General features: G+C 39.7%; 2 protein-coding genes across 2 annotated transcripts; one reads left to right on the forward strand and one right to left on the reverse strand.

Annotated features, from left to right (window-relative positions):
- Positions 1-1,017: 1,017 nt before the first annotated feature.
- LOC104097294 (probable UDP-arabinopyranose mutase 1) lies at positions 1,018-2,691 on the forward strand. Its single transcript, XM_009603852.4, has 4 exons — positions 1,018-1,442; positions 1,539-1,789; positions 1,871-2,039; positions 2,135-2,691. Exons 1-4 carry the CDS (start codon positions 1,140-1,142, stop codon positions 2,468-2,470), a joined length of 1,059 nt encoding a protein of 352 aa, XP_009602147.1. The 5' UTR covers positions 1,018-1,139; the 3' UTR covers positions 2,471-2,691.
- Positions 2,692-2,835: 144 nt separating this feature from the next.
- LOC104097295 (uncharacterized) lies at positions 2,836-3,792 on the reverse strand. The gene is made up of 2 exons (XM_009603853.4): positions 3,169-3,792; positions 2,836-3,036 (listed from the first exon to the last, which is right to left on the reverse strand). Exons 1-2 carry the CDS (start codon positions 3,782-3,784, stop codon positions 2,999-3,001), a joined length of 654 nt encoding a protein of 217 aa, XP_009602148.4. The 5' UTR covers positions 3,785-3,792; the 3' UTR covers positions 2,836-2,998.
- Positions 3,793-19,174: the final 15,382 nt, after the last annotated feature.

The raw sequence follows: 19,174 nt of genomic DNA on the forward strand, positions 1-19,174 counted from the left end.
AACATTTTCATTTTACAAATATGTTAAGTGTTTATATATCTTCATTCAGTCAACTAGTCAACGAATGAAGATGTATGTAAGGTAAATACTTTAAATAATCCTTCCCGTGAATAGTGACTTAGCACCCTTCGCCGGAAAATTATACTGTATATATAGGTCGAATACAACTTTACACGATCATATATCATGTTTTGAACACCCTTAATACAGTAGAAAGAGGCAGCCCAATGGTCAAAGGCCAAAGTGAGGAGTTCATGAGTTTGAATTCTTATTTTTATATTTTTATCCGCGCTTTTGTTCTCCAAAACTAAACAGAGATCACTGTGTTTGGTCTGCTTTTTTAATCTAAAAAATTCTTAATAAATAACTCTTAAAGCAAAAAATTATGTAAAAACAAACAATCAATCTTAAAAGTAGTTTTGTAATTAAAAGTTGCTTATCAAATAAATTTTAAAATTAAAAGTCAAGCTCTACAAAAATTTCTTAAAAAAAAAATCCTCTTAACTCTTTCTTTCCTTTGGTTTTATGCTTACCTTTAATAGTAGAATTTCTTTTGTTTTCTTTTTATATTAGTTTTGATTTATAAAATTGTAGCTCTATAATAAATATTTTTATGGTTTAGCTAAATGTTACGTAGTTTAATTTATAGTTTTCGGTGCACCCATTCATCGGAAAAAGTTACTGACTTCTTTAAAATTTGAACACCCTTGATAAAATTTCTGACAACGTCACCGCCCATGAGAGACTACTGCAATTATCTTTCTAGCAAAAGAGCACATCTCAATAATTTGTGATTACTTACTAATAGTTCAACATCTTGGTTTGATTTGCTTCTATAGTTGAAACAAGCAAATTGGCAAGTTAATTTCAAAGTTCAGATTTCTAAACTATAAAAGAGTAAATAGTAAAAGCGCTGCCATTTCTTACTTGGAAAGAAAATCAATAGCATACCATTAGAAACATAGTAATAGAATATGAAATAGTTTTAAAATCTAATCAAGATTAAGTTTAAAAAAATAACAACTTAAGAGTTAACATCAGAAGTTACACCTCTGATAACTATATATATCCCTCCCTATATGTCATAATACTCACAAGTCAAGAAAAAGAAACACCATTTGCAAAAAAAACAGAAGAAAATGGCTCCAATTTTGAATGGTGAGGTAGACATTGTGATACCAACCATAAGAAGCTTGGACTTCTTGGAAAATTGGAGGCCATTCTTTGAGCCATACCATTTGATCATTATCCAAGATGGAGATCCTACCAAGGTGATTAAGGTCCCTCAGGGCTTCGATTATGAGCTCTACAATCGCGATGATATCAACAGGATTCTTGGTCCTAAGGCTAGTTGCATCTCTTTCAAGGATGGTGCTTGTCGTTGCTTCGGGTTCTTGGTTTCCAAGAAGAAGTTCATTTACACCATTGATGATGATTGCTTTGTAAGTAGCACTTTCTCATATTGTTCATGTTTAATCTTTTGCATAGATGTTTATTTATTTGGGATATGAGATTGATCTTTTCGTCTTGTGATAAAGGTGGCAAAGGATCCAAGTGGGAAAGATATTGATGCATTGGCACAACATCTTGACAATCTGACAAAACCAGCCACACCCTACTTCTTCAACACTCTGTATGATCCGTACAGAGAAGGCGCTGATTTCGTCCGAGGGTATCCATTTAGCTTGAGGGAAGGTGTGCCAACTGCTGTTTCCCATGGCCTTTGGCTTAACTTCCCTGATTATGATGCCCCTACTCAGCTTGTCAAGCCTCGCGAGCGTAATACCAGGTTAGTTCATATAGAAAAAAATGAATGCATACATACTTTTCCTTAATAATACTAATAGCTTTCTAGTACTGGCTCAAACAGGTATGTGGATGCTGTGATGACAATCCCCAAAGGGACTCTCTATCCCATGTGTGCTATGAATCTTGCATTTAACAGAGAACTTGTTGGTCCTGCTATGTATTTTGGGATTATGGGTGATGGCCAACCTCTTGGCAGATATGATGATATGTGGGCTGGTTGGTGTTCCAAGGTATGTTAATCTGTTTCTTGATATGTTTTAACTTGAGACGACGTGATGTTTGAAGCAATCGTACTTATGTTTTAACGTAATGCTAAAAAATGCAGGTGGTGTGTGATCATTTGGGCTACGGAGTGAAGACAGGGTTGCCATACCTGTGGCACAGTAAGGCTAGCAATCCATTTGTGAATTTGAAGAAGGAATTCAAAGGGTTGTTTTGGCAAGAAGAGATGATTCCCTTCTTCCAATCTGTTGTCTTACCAAAGGAATGCACTAATGCTCAACAATGCTACCTTGAGCTGGCTAAGATGGTGAAGGAAAAGCTTGGTCCAATTGATCCCTATTTCCACAATTTTGCTGCTGCTATGGTCACTTGGATTGAGGCTTGGGAAGAATTCAATGCACCAGCAAAGGCCAAGATTGACTCTTTGAAATCTGCTTAGACACCAAGTTCATTTAGTTTCTTGATGTTGATCTCGAAACTTTATTACTATCGCTTTGATTCAGTTCAGTTCTGTTTTTGGTTTTTTGTTTTCAAATAAAAAACCTTTTCTTAGTCAGTGTACTAGGAAATGAGTTTCAACAGCAGCAGGTTAGTTGTAGGCTTGTAGCCATGTTTACCTCTCCTGTTTTGCTTAAGAATAAACATTGAATTTACTTTTTATGTCCAGGGTTAGATATATACCATTATTCCATAGCATGTCTTCAATCTACAAACTAAACAAATTGAGATTTGCCAAAACGTTTCCTAACAATTTCTTAAGTCTTAAGGAGAAACATAAAAGATCCCAACAACAAAATGTGCAAGTTTAACAAGGTAGCCTCATTATTGTCAAGTCAAAAAATTGAAAATGAACAACAAGCATATGAACAGTAACCATTATTTCACTTGAAATACTCCTCAAACAAGTTTTTCAGTATTTCAACTACCGAAATTCAGTATTTGCAAATATTAAACATCAAAGTAAAGGTCATGTTGGGAGTTGAATAACCTCTTCTACTTGCTTTCCTGCTATCAAGAAAATGCCTTGTGAGAATGCTGATATAGTAATAGTTAAAAGAGCCATGACAAGAAACCATAAACAAGTTCTAGAATGCCAACTCTTCCGTTTTGGCAGATTAACTGATGCCTTGAGATTACCTTCAACCATCCTAATTTCTCGATCTTTTGATTCTTTTTCAGTTGCAAAAGAAGAGGTTGATGAGCAAGAAATTAAGGAATCATTTCCATCCATTTGTTTAAGTAAACCAAGACAATCACTGCATATTTCCTCCTCTTCATTTTCCTCGAAAAGGCGTCTTCCTTTAAGTTTACCACTGGCTAAAGCAGTCCTTCTGTCCCTTAGTATTTCTTCAACAGCCAAATCATTCTTCTTCACTTTCGAATTAAGCCTTTCTTCTAGTGGTGATTCGCTGTCCTGCAGTGAAGACATTAGACTTCTTGGAGAGTTTTCAAGAAGTTTAAAAACGTCCAGAGTAGAAATTGAAGAGTCTGAATTTGCAGAAATCTGAGGAAAATTCTGTGGTTTATAATTGGATCGCTTGAAATTGTCCCAATCTTTTTCAAGATTCCTGAACTGTTTGTACAGTGCTTCATTTTCACTTTCTTTTTTCCTTCCTTTTGATCTTTTCATTATGACGGTTTGTTCTTTAAAGTATTGCCACAATTCTTGCTTTTTGGGTTGTGGGGTTTCTATAGTTTTATCTTTGAATAAGTTGGTTTTACAAGAAGAGAAGGAATGCGTTGTAAACTTCATGAGGTTAAATCGGGATTTTAGGCTACTTACCCACGTTGCGTAATCATCCTGTTGGTTTTTGAAATTTAATTTTTGTGTGATAAGAGTGGTTAAACACTTTACAAAGTGTTAACGGCTTTAGCGGTCTATTTCGAATTTCGAACTAATAGCCTTTGGATTCTCTAACCCAAACGAACAGAGTTGTAATTCTTTTAGTGCACTTTGAGATTGTATTTGGAATTCTATCACAACTTATTTGATTTTCTGGATTCAAAATTAATAATTCGATTATAAAAGTACACCATGTAGGATTAAAAGGTCATACTTGTCTATGTATATGGAATTGGCATTTGTACATGAGGCATTTCATTGGCTTGGACTTCTTTTACCAAATTTTATTGTGATTTCATTAAATATTTCAAATGAGACGTACAAATATGAAAAGTTGCCGGAGCAAATCTGCTTCATGATTGTTTACACGTAAAATGAAATAACTGAATTTATATCTATTTTATAGACAAGTGAATCGATTTGATCATAAAATGATGAATGAATTAGACAAAAATATAAGACTTAGCGTTAAAATCGAGATAAGACGATAGAGATCTTGAGCCCGGGAACAGAGCTTCCGAAGGCAGTAAGAACAATATAAATAAGCAAGAAAGTAAAATGTTATTAAGCTTTGAACAAAGTCTAGTGTATGTTTGTCCGAAAATTCGTCCACTTACAATGATGGTAGAGCTCACTATTTATAGTTGCGCCTAGGGAACAAGATCCTAGGATCAAGCCCCTCTTAAATGACAATTATGAGGGCCATTGAAGAATGTGTAACGGTAGGCAGTGAAGGCCATATTCTTTGTAACGGACCATACACTTAATGCTATAGAATATTTTTCATTGAATGTCACCGGGTGGCAGGCATTTATTTCGCCTTTATGAATGTTATTCTCTCCGGTAACAAACGAGATCGTTGCCTTCAGACTCGACTATCTTTTATCTTCGGCTCCACGTGTCGCTTTCTCATGCGGTCATAAAATATGAACATATTTTACCCTATACAGATAGTCCCCCTGCTTTTCGGCGGCGTAACTTTGTGTCGCCGGAGAGTTGGTAGAGATACCTTTTTAGGCGGAAAATTCTCTGACCCCCTCTAAGAAGTTTTTAACGGTTGATTAGACGCATGTCTCTCCGCATTTAGTGCCCTGAACACGCGTCATTCCACGATTTAGCATCACTTTTGCCCGTTATCGAGGTAATTATAGCCACAATTTTAGCCTCATATTCCTTTACTTATACACTTCAAACTTCTTCATTTACACTTCATAATTCTCCAAACTGACTCAAATTCTCTTTACTGTACTTTGTCTTCAACCTTTCTTTAACCTTCTTCTTCAGAAAAACCCCTCCTTCCTTTCTGATAAAAATGGCTTCTTCTTCTGGAAACCTTAGTTCTTCAAAAAATAAAGGTAAAGTTGATGATGTTTCTCATCCTACGATGCGCACCATCATCCCAAGAAGTCTTGTCACAACTAAACACTTCGAAGAGAAGTATCCTTCCGCTAATCCTCGTACGTGGGTTGTTGGCGTGTACCCTTCTTCCATCTGTCCTTCCAGTATTTCAGCTGTGAAGGAAGACTATCATTGCCAAGATTTAGACATTATCACTCCTGATCTGGCGGAGCGGATAACCTTACCCAAAAAGTTTCACGTATTTTTATATGTATCCCTTCACTTTGAGGCTGTTTTCTTTGAGCGGAGAGCTTGAATCTGTTATCGTGGAGTTCTGCATCCGTTACTAAGTATGCCTAGCATAAGTAAGTCCTTCTGCGTGGAGGACTGTTGCTTGTGTTCGGCGTCTATGCCAGGAGACGGGAGAGGATCTAACCCTAGCTCGATTAATAAATCTTTATTCCCCCAAGATTTTCTATAAGGGAATGATAAATTTCAGCAAACGTGGCCACCATGCTCTACTAACCAGCATGGATGATGATAACGACTGTGGGTGGATGGAACAGTTCATTGCAATTTCCACCAGGGATATCATTCCGGCCACGGCTCCATCCTTTCCGGAATTGTGGAATCGCACTCATAAGTTCATCCTTTGTCTCTTCTTCTAGTTAAAGATCACCTCATGCTGTTATTGATTCCTCTTCTTTCACTTATTTCAGCAATTCGGTGGACACCGCCTAGAGTTGAAGGCTTAGACCAGTGGGTCCAGAAAATTTTGGATGTCACTATGCCCGAGACCCATACGTGGAAAGAAATGGCCCTTAAATATGGGTGGAAGGACAAATATCATGGTAAGTCAAACTTGTCTTGTTTCTCCTTTCGTATAAGGAAGTTGATTAACCTTTCTCTCCTGTTGAATTCAGGTCTACCCCGGGGCTCAGTTGTCGCCCCCGAGGAGGACGTTTTGGCTAATCCTGCTGACGCCGCGAGGCTGCTGCAGGAGGCTTTTACCCGAACAGGTATCTCCGGGCCTGCTTCTGGTGCAAGATTTTCTTCTCGGAGTCCCCAGCCGGAGAACAAGCAACAAAAAAGGAGACGTTCCTTCACGGCCGAGGGAAAAATAAAAAGGCAAAGAATGCAGTACATGAGCCATCCCCGGATGTCATGGAGATAAGCGACGCGCCCGAGCCAATCCCATAAACCGTGGTGATCGACGATGATAGAGGAGCCAGTGATGGTGGGATTCTCTACGTAGAAGACGATGACCTTCATCTAATCAACATAATGCTCAATCTGTTGAGCTAGTTATACCAACCGAGGATGATGCCTCGGCACTCTTGGAGGAGTTCGATTTGGTGAAAGATGCTAACTCACGCTTTAGAGTCCCAGTTGTTGCGCCCGGTACGTGAGGTTGAGTATCAGGTCCCTTCTATCTTAGGTTGACGAGCAACCAACAAACAACACTGCATTTGTCGCCGCTGCTTCTCATCCTACAATGCCATCTCCTTCTTATACCTCTTCTCCAACTTTGCCTTCACCACCAGCAATTGCTACATCATCTCCACCGGTCGCAGTTGCCCAAGAGGGGGATGTACCATTTCCCCAGTCCCCAGTTCATGGGAATTTGGGGAAAAATTATGTTGTCCCCTCCGAAGATCCCCCAAAGGAGAAGGAGTGTCACCCTCTCGGTCTCTACCGGATGCCATCTGTTATCCCAACGAGTAGATCTTACTAACTATCTGAAGCCTTTGGCTTTAGAAAAAGATAGGGATAAGATACAAACTCTCTCGGGGGAGTGTTTGTTCAACAATGCCATGCACAACATAGCGGCGGTACAACCTTTGTTTCCTCTGTCGTTTCTTCTATCTTTGTTATTGCATGGTTTTGAATTTATATTTTTTTTTGTAGGCCAACTTCCTTGCTTCCGAGGGCCTTCAAAGGCTGATTCGAGATAAGGAGGAACTTACCTCAGAGCAGGATTGACTTTTGGCCGAACTAGACCAAACTGCTACTCGCCTCTCAGAACTAGAAGTACGAGCTGCTGAGGCCGTTGAGTTGGAGGCTCAATTGCACCAAAGTAAGCAAGAAGTAGTGACTCTTAGCTAAGAGGTCGCCTCGTTAAGGGCACAATTTGAAGAAACTAAAGCCAAATGGGTTGAGGTCCATAATGTCGTTCTTGCTGCATCCGATTGCGAGGCTGCCACTGCAGAAAGATTGAATAATTTAGAGGCAGCCTTAAACTCCAAAACTGAAGAGGTTACTGCTGCCGAGGCAAAGTATTCCCGGTTAGAGGGGAAGCATAAGAGGACCATCGAGCACAATAGAGTTTTTAGCTCCACTATCTACAAGCTTGATATCACCCTTTGGTCCACCAGATCCGCGCGGGATAACCTTTTTGCAGAGGTCGACCGACTTAAAGAAGAACTACAGCACCGAGCGGCTTCCCTCATTGTTGAAAAAACATATCTTATGTATAGCATGAGAAGAAAAACCTTGGAAGAGGCCAAAGCGGGTGTCATTGACTTTGATACCGAAATCGCTAAGGCCCGTGAGCTGGAGATAACTGCCCGAAGGGATCTTCCAGTTTGTCCTGATGCTACCGACTCTTTTGGTTCCGGTTCCGAGTTCTCGGGAACTGAAGAAGAACTAGAAGGTGACGATACAGAAGGCCAAAATGATGAAATCCAAGATGTTGAACCGGCAGCGGATCTACCCACTTCTCTTGGGGGCTATAGATGTTTCTCTTCCTCCGGGTTCCGGAGATGCAGTAGCTTGGTTTTTGATTTCTTTTCTTTTCCATACTTTTGTATTTGTGCTACTTGGCACGTTTTCTGTGAATAGAAATACTTTTTCGTTTAAGTATTGTGCAAATTTTTCTCTTTGCATACTTTTCGTTTAAGTATTCGCGCAACTCTTTGCGTACTTTTCGTTTAAGTATTTGTGCAACTCTTTGCGTATTTTTCGTTTAAGTATTTGTGCAAGTTTTACTCTTTGCGTCGAATTGTGCAAGACTTCGGGTGTATTTTTCCCCGAGAGAATTTGGATTTCGGGCATAAGTTCCTCCGAAATCAACCCTTTAACGTGAGGGTTTTATAAGAGAGAGACCTTTTATGTTTACGGTGCTCTTGAAGAGGACGTCTCCTGTTCATTACGGCACTAGCATTTGAAGTACTTGTTTAACTTTCAAATTATAAAATTAATTCATCGTTTAGACAATAAACAAGATAAAAATAAAAGGACTTTATTTTATTCCTTTCATTTTCAAAAGTACATAAGAATTCCTCGTGCTAAAAGAAGTTACCATTTTTTGTGGCTAACTTGTACAACTTGTTGCTACGGGGCTGGTTGTACAGTCCCAGGTCCCGATGATACAACTATGTTTTCGGGTTTCGTATTCCGGTCGATGTGGTAATCATTGTTACTGTATCCTCATATTATTCCCCGCAGTGTTTGAATGCGAAGAATGCGAATTTGAACATTGAAAGTTTTACACCTTCGAGGATTCCACTAGTAAATTGCTAGATAATCTTTAGTTCGATAGCAAACTTGACTCCCCCTTATGAATTTATGATATCGAGCCAAAGATTATCTAACAATCCCCCACTGGCTTGCACTTGTGAACGGTCGGGTAATCTCTGTTCGACATCAAACTTTACTTCCTGGTATGAACTTTGCTATCGAGCAAAAGACTATCTAACTGCTCCGTAGTGGTTCTTTACTTGTGTGCCTTGTCATTTAAAGGTCTTATTGCTGCTACTGAAGCTTCCTTCGTAGTATGCTTTCCATTGCTGCCTCTTTAAAAACCTTTCTAGAAAAACCCAATTGGGACAAAAACTGGATGAAGGGAAAAAGAGTGCAGCACATACTTTCAGTACATACGAGGCTCATCAGCAATAATATCTCTTGAAGTGTGCCACATTCCAGTTACTTGGCAACTTTTCTCCATCTTGATTTGTTAACTCGTATGACCCTTTCCCGGTGAAAACTGAAACCCAGTAGGGGCCTTCCCATGTTGGACCTAGCTTCCCCGCATTGAGCTCCCGAGTGTTCTGCATTACTTTCCTTAAAACCAAGTCTCCTACTTTGAAATAACGGAGGTTGGATCTTCGATTGTAATATCTCTCTATTCTCTACTTTTGGGCCGCCATCCTTATATGTGCCAAGTTCCTGCGTTCATCGAGCAGCTACAAATTGACTAACATTGCTTCATTGTTTGCATCTTCGTTTGCCCAGAAATATCTCAGGGTAGGCTCTGGGTCGTGACAAGTTTGTATCAGAGCACTAGGTTACCTAGGTCTCACGATTCACGATCAAGCTTAGTAGAGTCTGGAGGATCAGTATGGAGACGTTTGTGCTTATCTTCCAGAGGCTATGAAGTTTAGGAATAAATTTCACTTCTATTCTACTCTGTCGTGCGATGTTGTTTTCTCAATACTGATTGAACTCTTCTACTCTTGTTCTCTCACAGATGGCGAGAACACGTACCACTTCCTCAGCTGAGCAGCATCCAGAGCCTCCAGTGGCAGCTCCTATGGGGGGCAGAGGTCGAGGCCGAGGCCATGCTAAAGGCTGAGGTAGGGGCAAGGCTCAGCCCAGAGCCCGAGCAGCAGCCCCAGTAGTGGAGCCTCAGATAGATCTTGACGAGGAGGTTCCAGCCCAGACTGTTCCTGTCGGGCCAGCTCAGGTTCCGGAGGGGTTCATTGCCACCCCAGTACTTCAGGACGCTTTGGTCCATTTTGTGGGCCTTATGGAGAGTGTGGCCCAAATTGGCGCATTTCCCATGGCACCAGCAGTCTCTCAGGCTGGAGAAGGAGCCTAGAATCCCACTACTCCCGCTCCGGAGCAGATAGCTCCCCAGTATCAGGTTCCAGAAACTCAGCCAGTCGGAGTAGTTCAGTTGGTTGTTGCGGCACAGGTCGAAGATGGGCTAGCTATGTCTTCTGAGGCTTTATGGAGGTTGGACGGGTTTACCAAGCTCTTCCCAGTTCACTTCATTGGTGCTCCTTCAGAGGATCCCTAGGAGTATCTTGACAGCTGTCACGAGGTCCTACGGAACATGGGTATAATGGAGACCAATGGGGTCGATTTTGCTACATTTCAGATAACTGGTTCTGCCAAGAAATGGTGGAGAGATTATTTGTTGACCAGACCAGCTGGGTCGCCTGCTCTTACTTGGGACCAGTTCTCTCAGCTCTTCATAGAGAAGTTTTTGCCTATCACATTGAGAGAGGAGCGTCGCCGTCAGTTTGAGCGTTTCCAGCAGGGCAGTATGATTGTTACTCAGTATGAGACCCGTTTTGTGGATTTGGCCTCTTATGCTATTCTTCTGCTTCCCACCGAGAGAGAGAGGGTGAGGAGGTTTATTGATGGACTTGCTCAGCCTATCAAATTGCAGATGGCTAAGGAGACTGAGAGTGATATTTCTTTTCAGGTGGCTGCTAATATCGCTAAACGAGTCGAGATAGCTCTTAATCAGGGAGGTCAGGGGTCTGACAAGAGACCTCATTATTCCGGTGAGTTCAGCGGTGCCTCATGTAGAGGCAGGGGTACTTTTGGTAGAGGTCATCCTCCCAGGCCGTTTCATTCAGCACTCCAGGCATCCGTATAACGACCTGACTTGTCGTTTTAAGAATTAATGCCATGTTCAGCGACTAAGGTCTCGAGCAACTTCGTAATAAGTATTATAATCCTCGGGTGTGGTCGAGTTTGATTTTTCGGAAGATTCAGAATTATTAAAAGAAACAATCCTTAATTAGAAGCTTAAATGGAAAGAGTTCACCGAAGAGTTGACTTTTGAGAAAATAACTGCAAAATAGAATTTTGATGATGTCAATAGCCCCGTATGGTGATTTTGGACTTAGGAGCGTGTCCGAAAAATTATTTGGAGGTCCGTAGTGAAATTAGGCTTGAAATGCCGAAAGTTAAGTTTTTGAAAAGTTTGACCGGGGGGTTGACATTTTGATATCGAGGCCGGAATCTGATTCTGGAAATTGGAATAGGTCTGTTATGTCATTTATGACTTGTGTGCAAAATTTAAAGTCATTACGAATTGATTTGATGTGTTTCGGCACAAGATGTAGAATTTGAAAGTTCAAAGTTCATAGATTTTGATTTGAGGTGCGATTCGTCGTTTTGATATTGTTTGATGTGGTTTGAAGCCTCGACTAAGTTCATATTGTATTTTGGGATATGTTGGTATAATTGGTTAAGGTCCCGAGGGCCTCGGGTAGATTTCGGAAGGTGAACGGAATGGATTTCGGACAAAGAGGGTTGCTGGAAATTTCTGTTGCAGAGCTGTTCGCCAAAAATTTCTGGTGCGTGGAGCCAACTTTGGAAGCATATATCTCGCAATCTATAAGAAATCTGAAAATTTTTAAAATGTCAAATTGTATCCCTTTGATTTTAGTTTCCAGAAAGTTAAATCGTTTATCATTTGGACATTTGTACAGAAAGTTATGATGGATTGAATGTAGGCTGGTAGAGCAGTTTCGCCAGAAATTTCTGATGCGTGGAGCCGACTTTGGAAGCTTATATCTCGCAATTCATAAGGAATAGGAAAATTATCAAAACATGAAAGTTGGTGTCTTTTGATTCTAGTTTCCAGAAAGTTAAACCATTCATCATTTGCACATTTGTATATAAAGTTATGATCCATTGAATGAAGGCTGGTGCAAGCAAGTTCTGGTGTGGACTTTTAGTGACGGAAAATGGACTTTTAGTGACGGAGGGCAGAAACTTAAGGACCAAAAATGGTCATTTCCTTCATTTCGTTTTGGATTTTTGGAGCACGATTCTTAGGCGATTTTCACTTGAAAATATTGGGGTAAGTGTTCCTTATCCTATATTGATTATATTTCATGATTCCATACTCATTTACATCATGAATTCGTGAATTTATGGAAGAAAAATCAAGATTTTTGCAAAATCTTTCAAAAAGGAAAATTTAAGATTTGGAGGTCGAGTTATTATCGGAATTTGATAAAAATGGTATGGGTGGACTCGTAATTGAATGGGTTGTCGGATTTTATGAGTTTTATCGGATTCCGAGGTGTGGGCCCCACTGACGATTTTTGAGTTAAATTTTGAATTTTATTGAAAAATTAGTATTTTCATATGGAATTAATTCCTATAATTAGTATTCATTGAATTGAATTAATTTGGTTAGATTTGAGCTGTCCGGAGGTCAATTCAAGCAAGAAGGCAATTTTGGAATATCGGCTTAACTTCAAAAAGGTAAGTGTCTTGCCTAACCTCGAGTGAGAAAATTACCCCTTATGCATCGAGTCTTATGTGCCATTTGAAAAATATAAAAAGTCGTGTACGCGAGGTGACGAGTACGTACTGGGGCTTATATGTGTAAAATTTATTGAATTAAAGTTTTGGACATATTGTGTAGTAAATTGGATAATTGTTGGCATATATATAATCATCTATGTGCCACGCCTAAATCACATTTATTGAATTTGTTTTTATATGACAATTTGATGTAATTATTACTTGTATATTTATGTGAATTCTGTGAGTTTGATGGTTTGATATTTCTTGAAATTTAATTTTATTATGAATTTTTCCTATGCAAATAATTAATTAAGCAAGCTTAAGAAGAAGTGTTAATATAATTATCTAAATTTGGATTAATGAAGGTGTTGCCCTATGTTGATTATTTTCTATCTCTGTTGATTGATTTTGAGGTTTTATATACATTAAGTGGAGCTTTGGGCTATTTGTTGTGAAATTAATTGATTTTATTATATCCTTGGAATTGATTGTGGCCATTGGGCAAATCGTGGTATGAATTGATTTTGTATGTTGCCGTGATAATATTCCGTGTAAATTATTGTGTTATTGGAGTTATTATTTTGAGGACATAAGGGTGCATTTCACTGTTGATATTATATGGATATAAGGGTGGCATTTCACTGTTGTTATGTGCGTTGGAATATTGTTTGGGCGGAGCGATAAGGGTGGCTATAGGAGAGATAAGGGTGGCAATAGGAGCGATAAGGGTGGCAATAGGAGCGATAAGGGTGGCTATTGATATTGTCAGGGCGGAGGGATAAGGGAGGCTATTATAGGAGTGATAAGGATGGCTATATGAGAGATAAGGGCGGCTATTATCAGGGATGATATGTGATGATGTGGAGTGGTTGCATTGGTGATTTTATGTGATATTGTGATTTTTCTTGTGTTTATTTTTATACCTCGTGCAATTTATCTTGTTGTTGGTAAATTGATAATAGTCTGAATTATGTTGAAATTGGGAGCTTGTGGCTACTGTTAGGCGGATTATGAAAAGAAATGTGGGCACGAGGTGCCGTGAGTAAATAATAATGATATTGGCACGTGAATTGTTCGTGCAGATGTGATATGAAAAATGGGCACGAGGTGCCGGAAAAATATGATGATTTAATTATGGGCACGAAGTGCCGTGAAAATATATGAAAAGGTTTGAGACCCGTACTTTTATGATTATGAAATAAGGTGTCACATGGTGACTTTTAATTGAAAGAATTATATTCAAAATATTTATTTGGAAGAATTTTTATTCAAAAAGTAGTATTTGAAGGAATTGTATTTGAAAGATATTTATTTGAGGAAATTATATTTGAAAAAGATTTATTGAAAGAATTATATTTGAGAGATATTTATTTGAGGAAATTATATTTGAAAGAGAGTTATTTGGAAGAATTATATGTGAAAGATATTTATTTTAAGAACTTGATTTACTTGGGTGCACTTGTATTTATTATTTATGGAGTAATTAATAGTGTTCTTGTTGCCATGCTGGGCATATCACTGGTTGATTTGTGTTGCCCTTATTATTATTTGTTTCCTATTATTTTGTATACTATATTGCACAGGTAATTAGACTAGAGAGTGTCTTGACTGTACCTCGACGCTACTCCATTGAGGTTAGTCTTGATACTTATTGGGTACCGACCATGATGTACTCATACTACACTTCTGCACATTTTTGTGCAGAGCCAGGTATTGGAGATATCGAACTTGGACAGAGTTAGAGTGAGATCGCAAGGATTCAAGGTAGAGGTGCTTGGTCGTCACAGTTCCTTGGAGTCTTTCCATTTTATTGTACTGTTATTTATTATTCAAATAATATTGAGTATTCGATCCTTGAGATCATTTCATGTATTTAGTTAGAGTTCGTGACTCAGTACTACCAGTCTTGGGTGGTTGTTATATTTATAATTATTTCCACTCTTGGTATATAAATAAAAAAAATGGCTTGAAATGTAATGATAATCGGCTTACCTAGTCTTAGAGACTAGGTGCCATCACGACGCCTGTGGTGAGATTTTGGGTCATGTCAAGTTGGTATCAGAGCTCTAGGTTCATAGGTTCTACGAGTCACGAACGAGTTTAGTAGAGTCTTGCGGATCGGTACGAAGACGTCTGTACTTATCTTCGATATGCTACAGAGCTAGTAGGAAAAATTTTCACTTCTTTCATTCCTTATCATGCGGTATTTATTCATCTCGAAGCATATATCTTATGTTCTTTTGCATCCACTCATGTATGAAATTGCACACTCGGTATCAACTATGCGCCAACGGTTCGTGATACTACTGAGGGGTTATAAGGGAGCCAGGGTTGCTCAACCATTATTACAACGTGTCGTCTAGATCGAGGATGCAAAAGTATTGAGAGATCATTGAGTTGTGCACATTGGGGTACAGAAGGTTCTGACATCTGATTGATAAGTACGATCTTAAGAAGGTTTAATTAGCTACCTAATCGTCACAATCGTGGTAGGGTCACGAGGTGGATGTAGATCTGAAGATAGTTGGTGGTATTAGAGACTATGTGGTTCGTATGGGATTACTATTTAAGTGAAGGGTACATACTAGCAGTCAAGGCACTAGAGGAAGTGAGTTTAACTGTCACGAGGATGACATGCGCCAAATAAATGACTTGAGGTGTCTTATGACTGGTGTCGTACGAGCGGTGAAGGTTAGTATTGTGGATCATCGGACTGTGTCCTATGTCTTCGCGCCAAGTGAATAGAGTCCACTATCAACGATTAGATTGCGGGATCATGTGTTATATGAGTTTTGGCCTGAGATGTATTTATGTGGTATTGAAAGGTTCTCTGAAACTTGTATATGATTAAGAGCTGAGATTTGTATGGGATGATGTATTACATCTCGCGTTTTCATACATTAAAGTTTCGTCTTCTGTTAATTAACGTAGACGCGGGGATGAGATTATTTTGAGGTTAACGTATTTATGCTATTTATAACAACCGATAAGTAAGTGCCATGAAGGATAAAGGGTACACGAATTAAAGAAAATGAGTTTCGTTGAAGGTTGTCGATTTGGGATAAAATACAGTCCGAGCTATAATACCCGATATTTATAGACTAGTACCATACAAGGTACCATATGACCATGATAGTATGATGTATAAGGTGTATTAAAAATGAGTAGAATTTTAAGTAATTTGAGATAATTCTTAATTATACGGGTAATTGGTTAATTACCGGGTAACGGGACATTACCTAATTAACTAATAAGTTTGGATAAAGATTAAAATTCCCCCCCCCCCCCCCACCCCTACATGGCATCAAGCCACTCCTTAAAGATATGACTCTTAGTCATTCTTTATTAGGTGGCAACATAACATAATAATTTCAAGAAACTTCATTCTTATATTTTGTATACAATCACTACAATCAAAACTGTTAGCCATTCTTACGATCAGAACATTAGCCATTCCTCCAAGTTTTTCAAACAAAATTTCTTAGTTACAAAACACTACCAAATACCTTACAATCAGGCGTTAGAAATTCCTCCAAGATTTTCAACAAAATTTCTTGCAACTAAACAATCCCAACAGAAATTATTAGCACCTTAAAAACATAAAATTTTGCGGTTCTAAGGGAGTACGGTGCAACCTTGTTCAAGAATATCATACGAATTTTTTCCTACTCCAGGTATGTTAAGACTATCCCTTCTTTCCTTTCGGCGTGATCCAAATGATACAAATGAAACGAGCAAAATACGCAACTTTCATAAATGACTCTATTCATAGAAATACTAGGGGTGTCTATATTCTTGATTCCCCATGTGAATTATTATTATATCTTCTGTTCATGGGTCTCAGAAAAATACGTATTTGATAAAGTTTATCCGAAAGGTATATTGATCTTATTAACATATTTTTTTTATTCATTTCATTCATTTACACATGCACATTGACCCATGACCAGATGGCATTATATACACGTATATTATATGTATATGGGAAATGAAAAAATGTTATGGCGTTATATACGCACCACCACCTGATCAGTTGGTATATGTTGATGATGTTGCCCACAGTGGCCGAGACGATATGACGAGATGCCCTCAGAGGCTTGATGATGATATATACACACCTATACCTATGCATGACACGATATTTATATGCACGTGCATGACACTATAAATGTTTCAAAATTTACAAAGTTATCCAGACTTACAGGTGGATTTCTTTTGGACAGGTTTCCCTCACGTATATTATTCATGTTTATATCTTAAACGCATGCTTAAGGATGTTCGACATCTAGGATTCGGGCACCCATCGCAACCCATCGGTTTGGATCGTGACAAAAGTGGTATCATAGCAGTTCTGTCCTAGGGTTATCTACAGACCGTGTCTAGTAGAGTCTTGGTTATGGGTGTGTTGTGCACCACACTTATAATCAGGAGGCTATAGGACATATAGGATGTTATCCTCTCTTTTTATATTAGATCGTGCGATATAAGAATTCATGTTCCTAACGATATGTTATATTTTCAGCAATGCCTCCAAAGACTACAGCCGCCCAGAAGGGAAAGTCCGTGGCTGGTGAGATTACTAGTCGAGCGCCACGAGTGACCAGGGCTTGGGGGAGTCTCATAGTGATATTCCATCTCAGATTTTACATACCCCGCCCTCTCCAGGAGAACTCTGAGGGGCACCAGCTCCAGCTCCCGCCCCTGTACATTCAGCCCCTCAGCCGAATACACCGGGTCAGGAGATGAGAGATGCAATTCAGCTATTAACTCGATTAGTAGCCGCACAGGCTCAGCGACATGAAGTAGGTATTGGTCATGCAGATAGGTCCGTCAGTGCGAGGGTTCGTGGTTTCATTAATTTAGACCCTCCGATATTCACGGGGGCAGATCCAAACTAGGACCCTCAGGTATTTATTGATAGAATACAGAGGACGTTGAGGGTAATGAAGGCCACTGTAACTGAGTCAGTTGAGCTAGCTTCCTATAGACTCCAAGATGTTGCAATTAATTGGTACGAGTCTTGGGAATTATCCAGCGATGAGGAAACCCCTTCAGCAGTATGCCAGGAGTTTACAAAAGCTTTTCTTCGTCATTATCTGCCACCAGAGCTTAGACGGGCTAGAGTTGATAGGTTCTTGACCCTTCGGCAGGGTAACATGAGTGTTCGAGAATACAGTCTTCAGTTTGATTCGTTGGCTAGGTATGCTCCCACTATTGTATCTAAGATAGAGGATCGGGTTCACCGGTTCGTGATGGGATTAGAGCCGCACTTGCTTAACGATTATACGTCGGTCTCACTTCAGCCAGACATGGATATTTCTCATATTCAGGCATACGCTCAATGTGTAGAGGAGCGTAAGCAGAAGTAGAGGGCCGATCGTGAGCATGATAGGGCCCAGAATAAGAGAGAGGGGTCTTCGGGTCCTTTTGGTGAGTTTTGAGGTGGTCAAATACCACAATACCTGAGGTATCCAGCCCAGCCATCGGCTAGTGCGCCCCCTCAGTTTGGCGGTAAGAGATTTGATCATTCCACATATTCAGGGCCTGGTCAGTATTTTAGGGCCTCAGGTTCTCAGTATAGGGGTGAGTCAAGTCAGATGAGGCCGCCCTTACCACGATATGCTCAGTGTGGTAAGAAGCATGCCGGGTAGTGCCGTATAGGGTTGGGTGTTTGTTATACTTGTACTTATCCGACCAACGTTATGAGAGACTGTCCGACGAGAGGTAATGCAAGCATAGCTCAGCCAGCGGGATCTGTAGCTGGTTCATCATCATCAGTACGCCCCCCTAGGCAAGGTTCACAAGCACCAATGAGTCATGGTAGAGGAAGAGGTGGAGCATCTAGCTCGAGCGGTCCTCAAAACCGCATTTATGCATTGGCAGGACGACATGATCAGGAGTCATCACCTGATGTTGTTACAGGTATATTATCAGTCTTCTCATATGATGTATATGCACTGATTGACCCAGGTTCTACCTTATCATATGTTACTCCGTTAGTTCTAGTAAGTTTGGAATAAAACCTGAATTGGTTAAACCTTTTGAGGTGTTTACACCTGTTGGTGACTCAGTGGTAGCTAAGTGAGTATATAGGGGTTGTATAATATTGGTTCATAGTCGATCTACCGTAGCGGACCTAATCGAGTTAGATATGGTAGATTTTGATGTTATAATGGGTATGGATTGGTTGGCTTCTTGTCATGCCAACGTTGATTGTAGATCAAAGATAGTCCGATTTCAATTTCTAGGGGAGCCCGTTTTGGAGTGGAAAGGTAATACGGCGTCGCTGAGAGGCAGATTTATTTCCTATCTCAAGGCAAGGAAGATGATCATAAAGGGTTGTATTTATCACTTAGTTCGGGTTCATGATGTGGAAGTAGAGTCACCAACCATTCAGTCTATCCCTGTGGTTAATGAGTTTCCCGATGTTTTTCCTGACAAGCTTCCGGGTCTTCTGCCAGAGTGAGAAATTGAGTTTGCTATTGACCTACTACCAGATACTCATCCAATATCTATTCCTCCCTATAGAATGGCCCCCGCAGAGCTGAAAGAGTTAAAGGAACAACTAAAGGACTTGCTTGAAAAAAGCTTTATTAGACCTAGTACATCACCTTGGGGAGCACCCGTGTTATTTGTGAGAAAGAAAGATGGTTCCTTACGGATGTGTATTGATTATAGACAGTT

Source organism: Nicotiana tomentosiformis, chromosome 3, assembly GCF_000390325.3.
Source record: "Nicotiana tomentosiformis chromosome 3, ASM39032v3, whole genome shotgun sequence".
Taxonomy (NCBI): Eukaryota; Viridiplantae; Streptophyta; class Magnoliopsida; order Solanales; family Solanaceae; genus Nicotiana; species Nicotiana tomentosiformis.

Coding starts and splice junctions, on each gene's coding strand:
- LOC104097295 (XM_009603853.4), bottom strand. CDS start 3,784: ATGAAGTTTACAACGCATTCCTTCTCTTCTTGTAAAACCAACTTATTC. Junction 3,037..3,168: donor AGAAATTAGGATGGTTGAAG/GTAATCTCAAGG, acceptor TCTTGATAGCAG/GAAAGCAAGTAGAAGAGGTT.
- LOC104097294 (XM_009603852.4), top strand. CDS start 1,140: ATGGCTCCAATTTTGAATGGTGAGGTAGACATTGTGATACCAACCATA. Junction 1,443..1,538: donor CCATTGATGATGATTGCTTT/GTAAGTAGCACT, acceptor CTTGTGATAAAG/GTGGCAAAGGATCCAAGTGG. Junction 2,040..2,134: donor GGGCTGGTTGGTGTTCCAAG/GTATGTTAATCT, acceptor TAAAAAATGCAG/GTGGTGTGTGATCATTTGGG.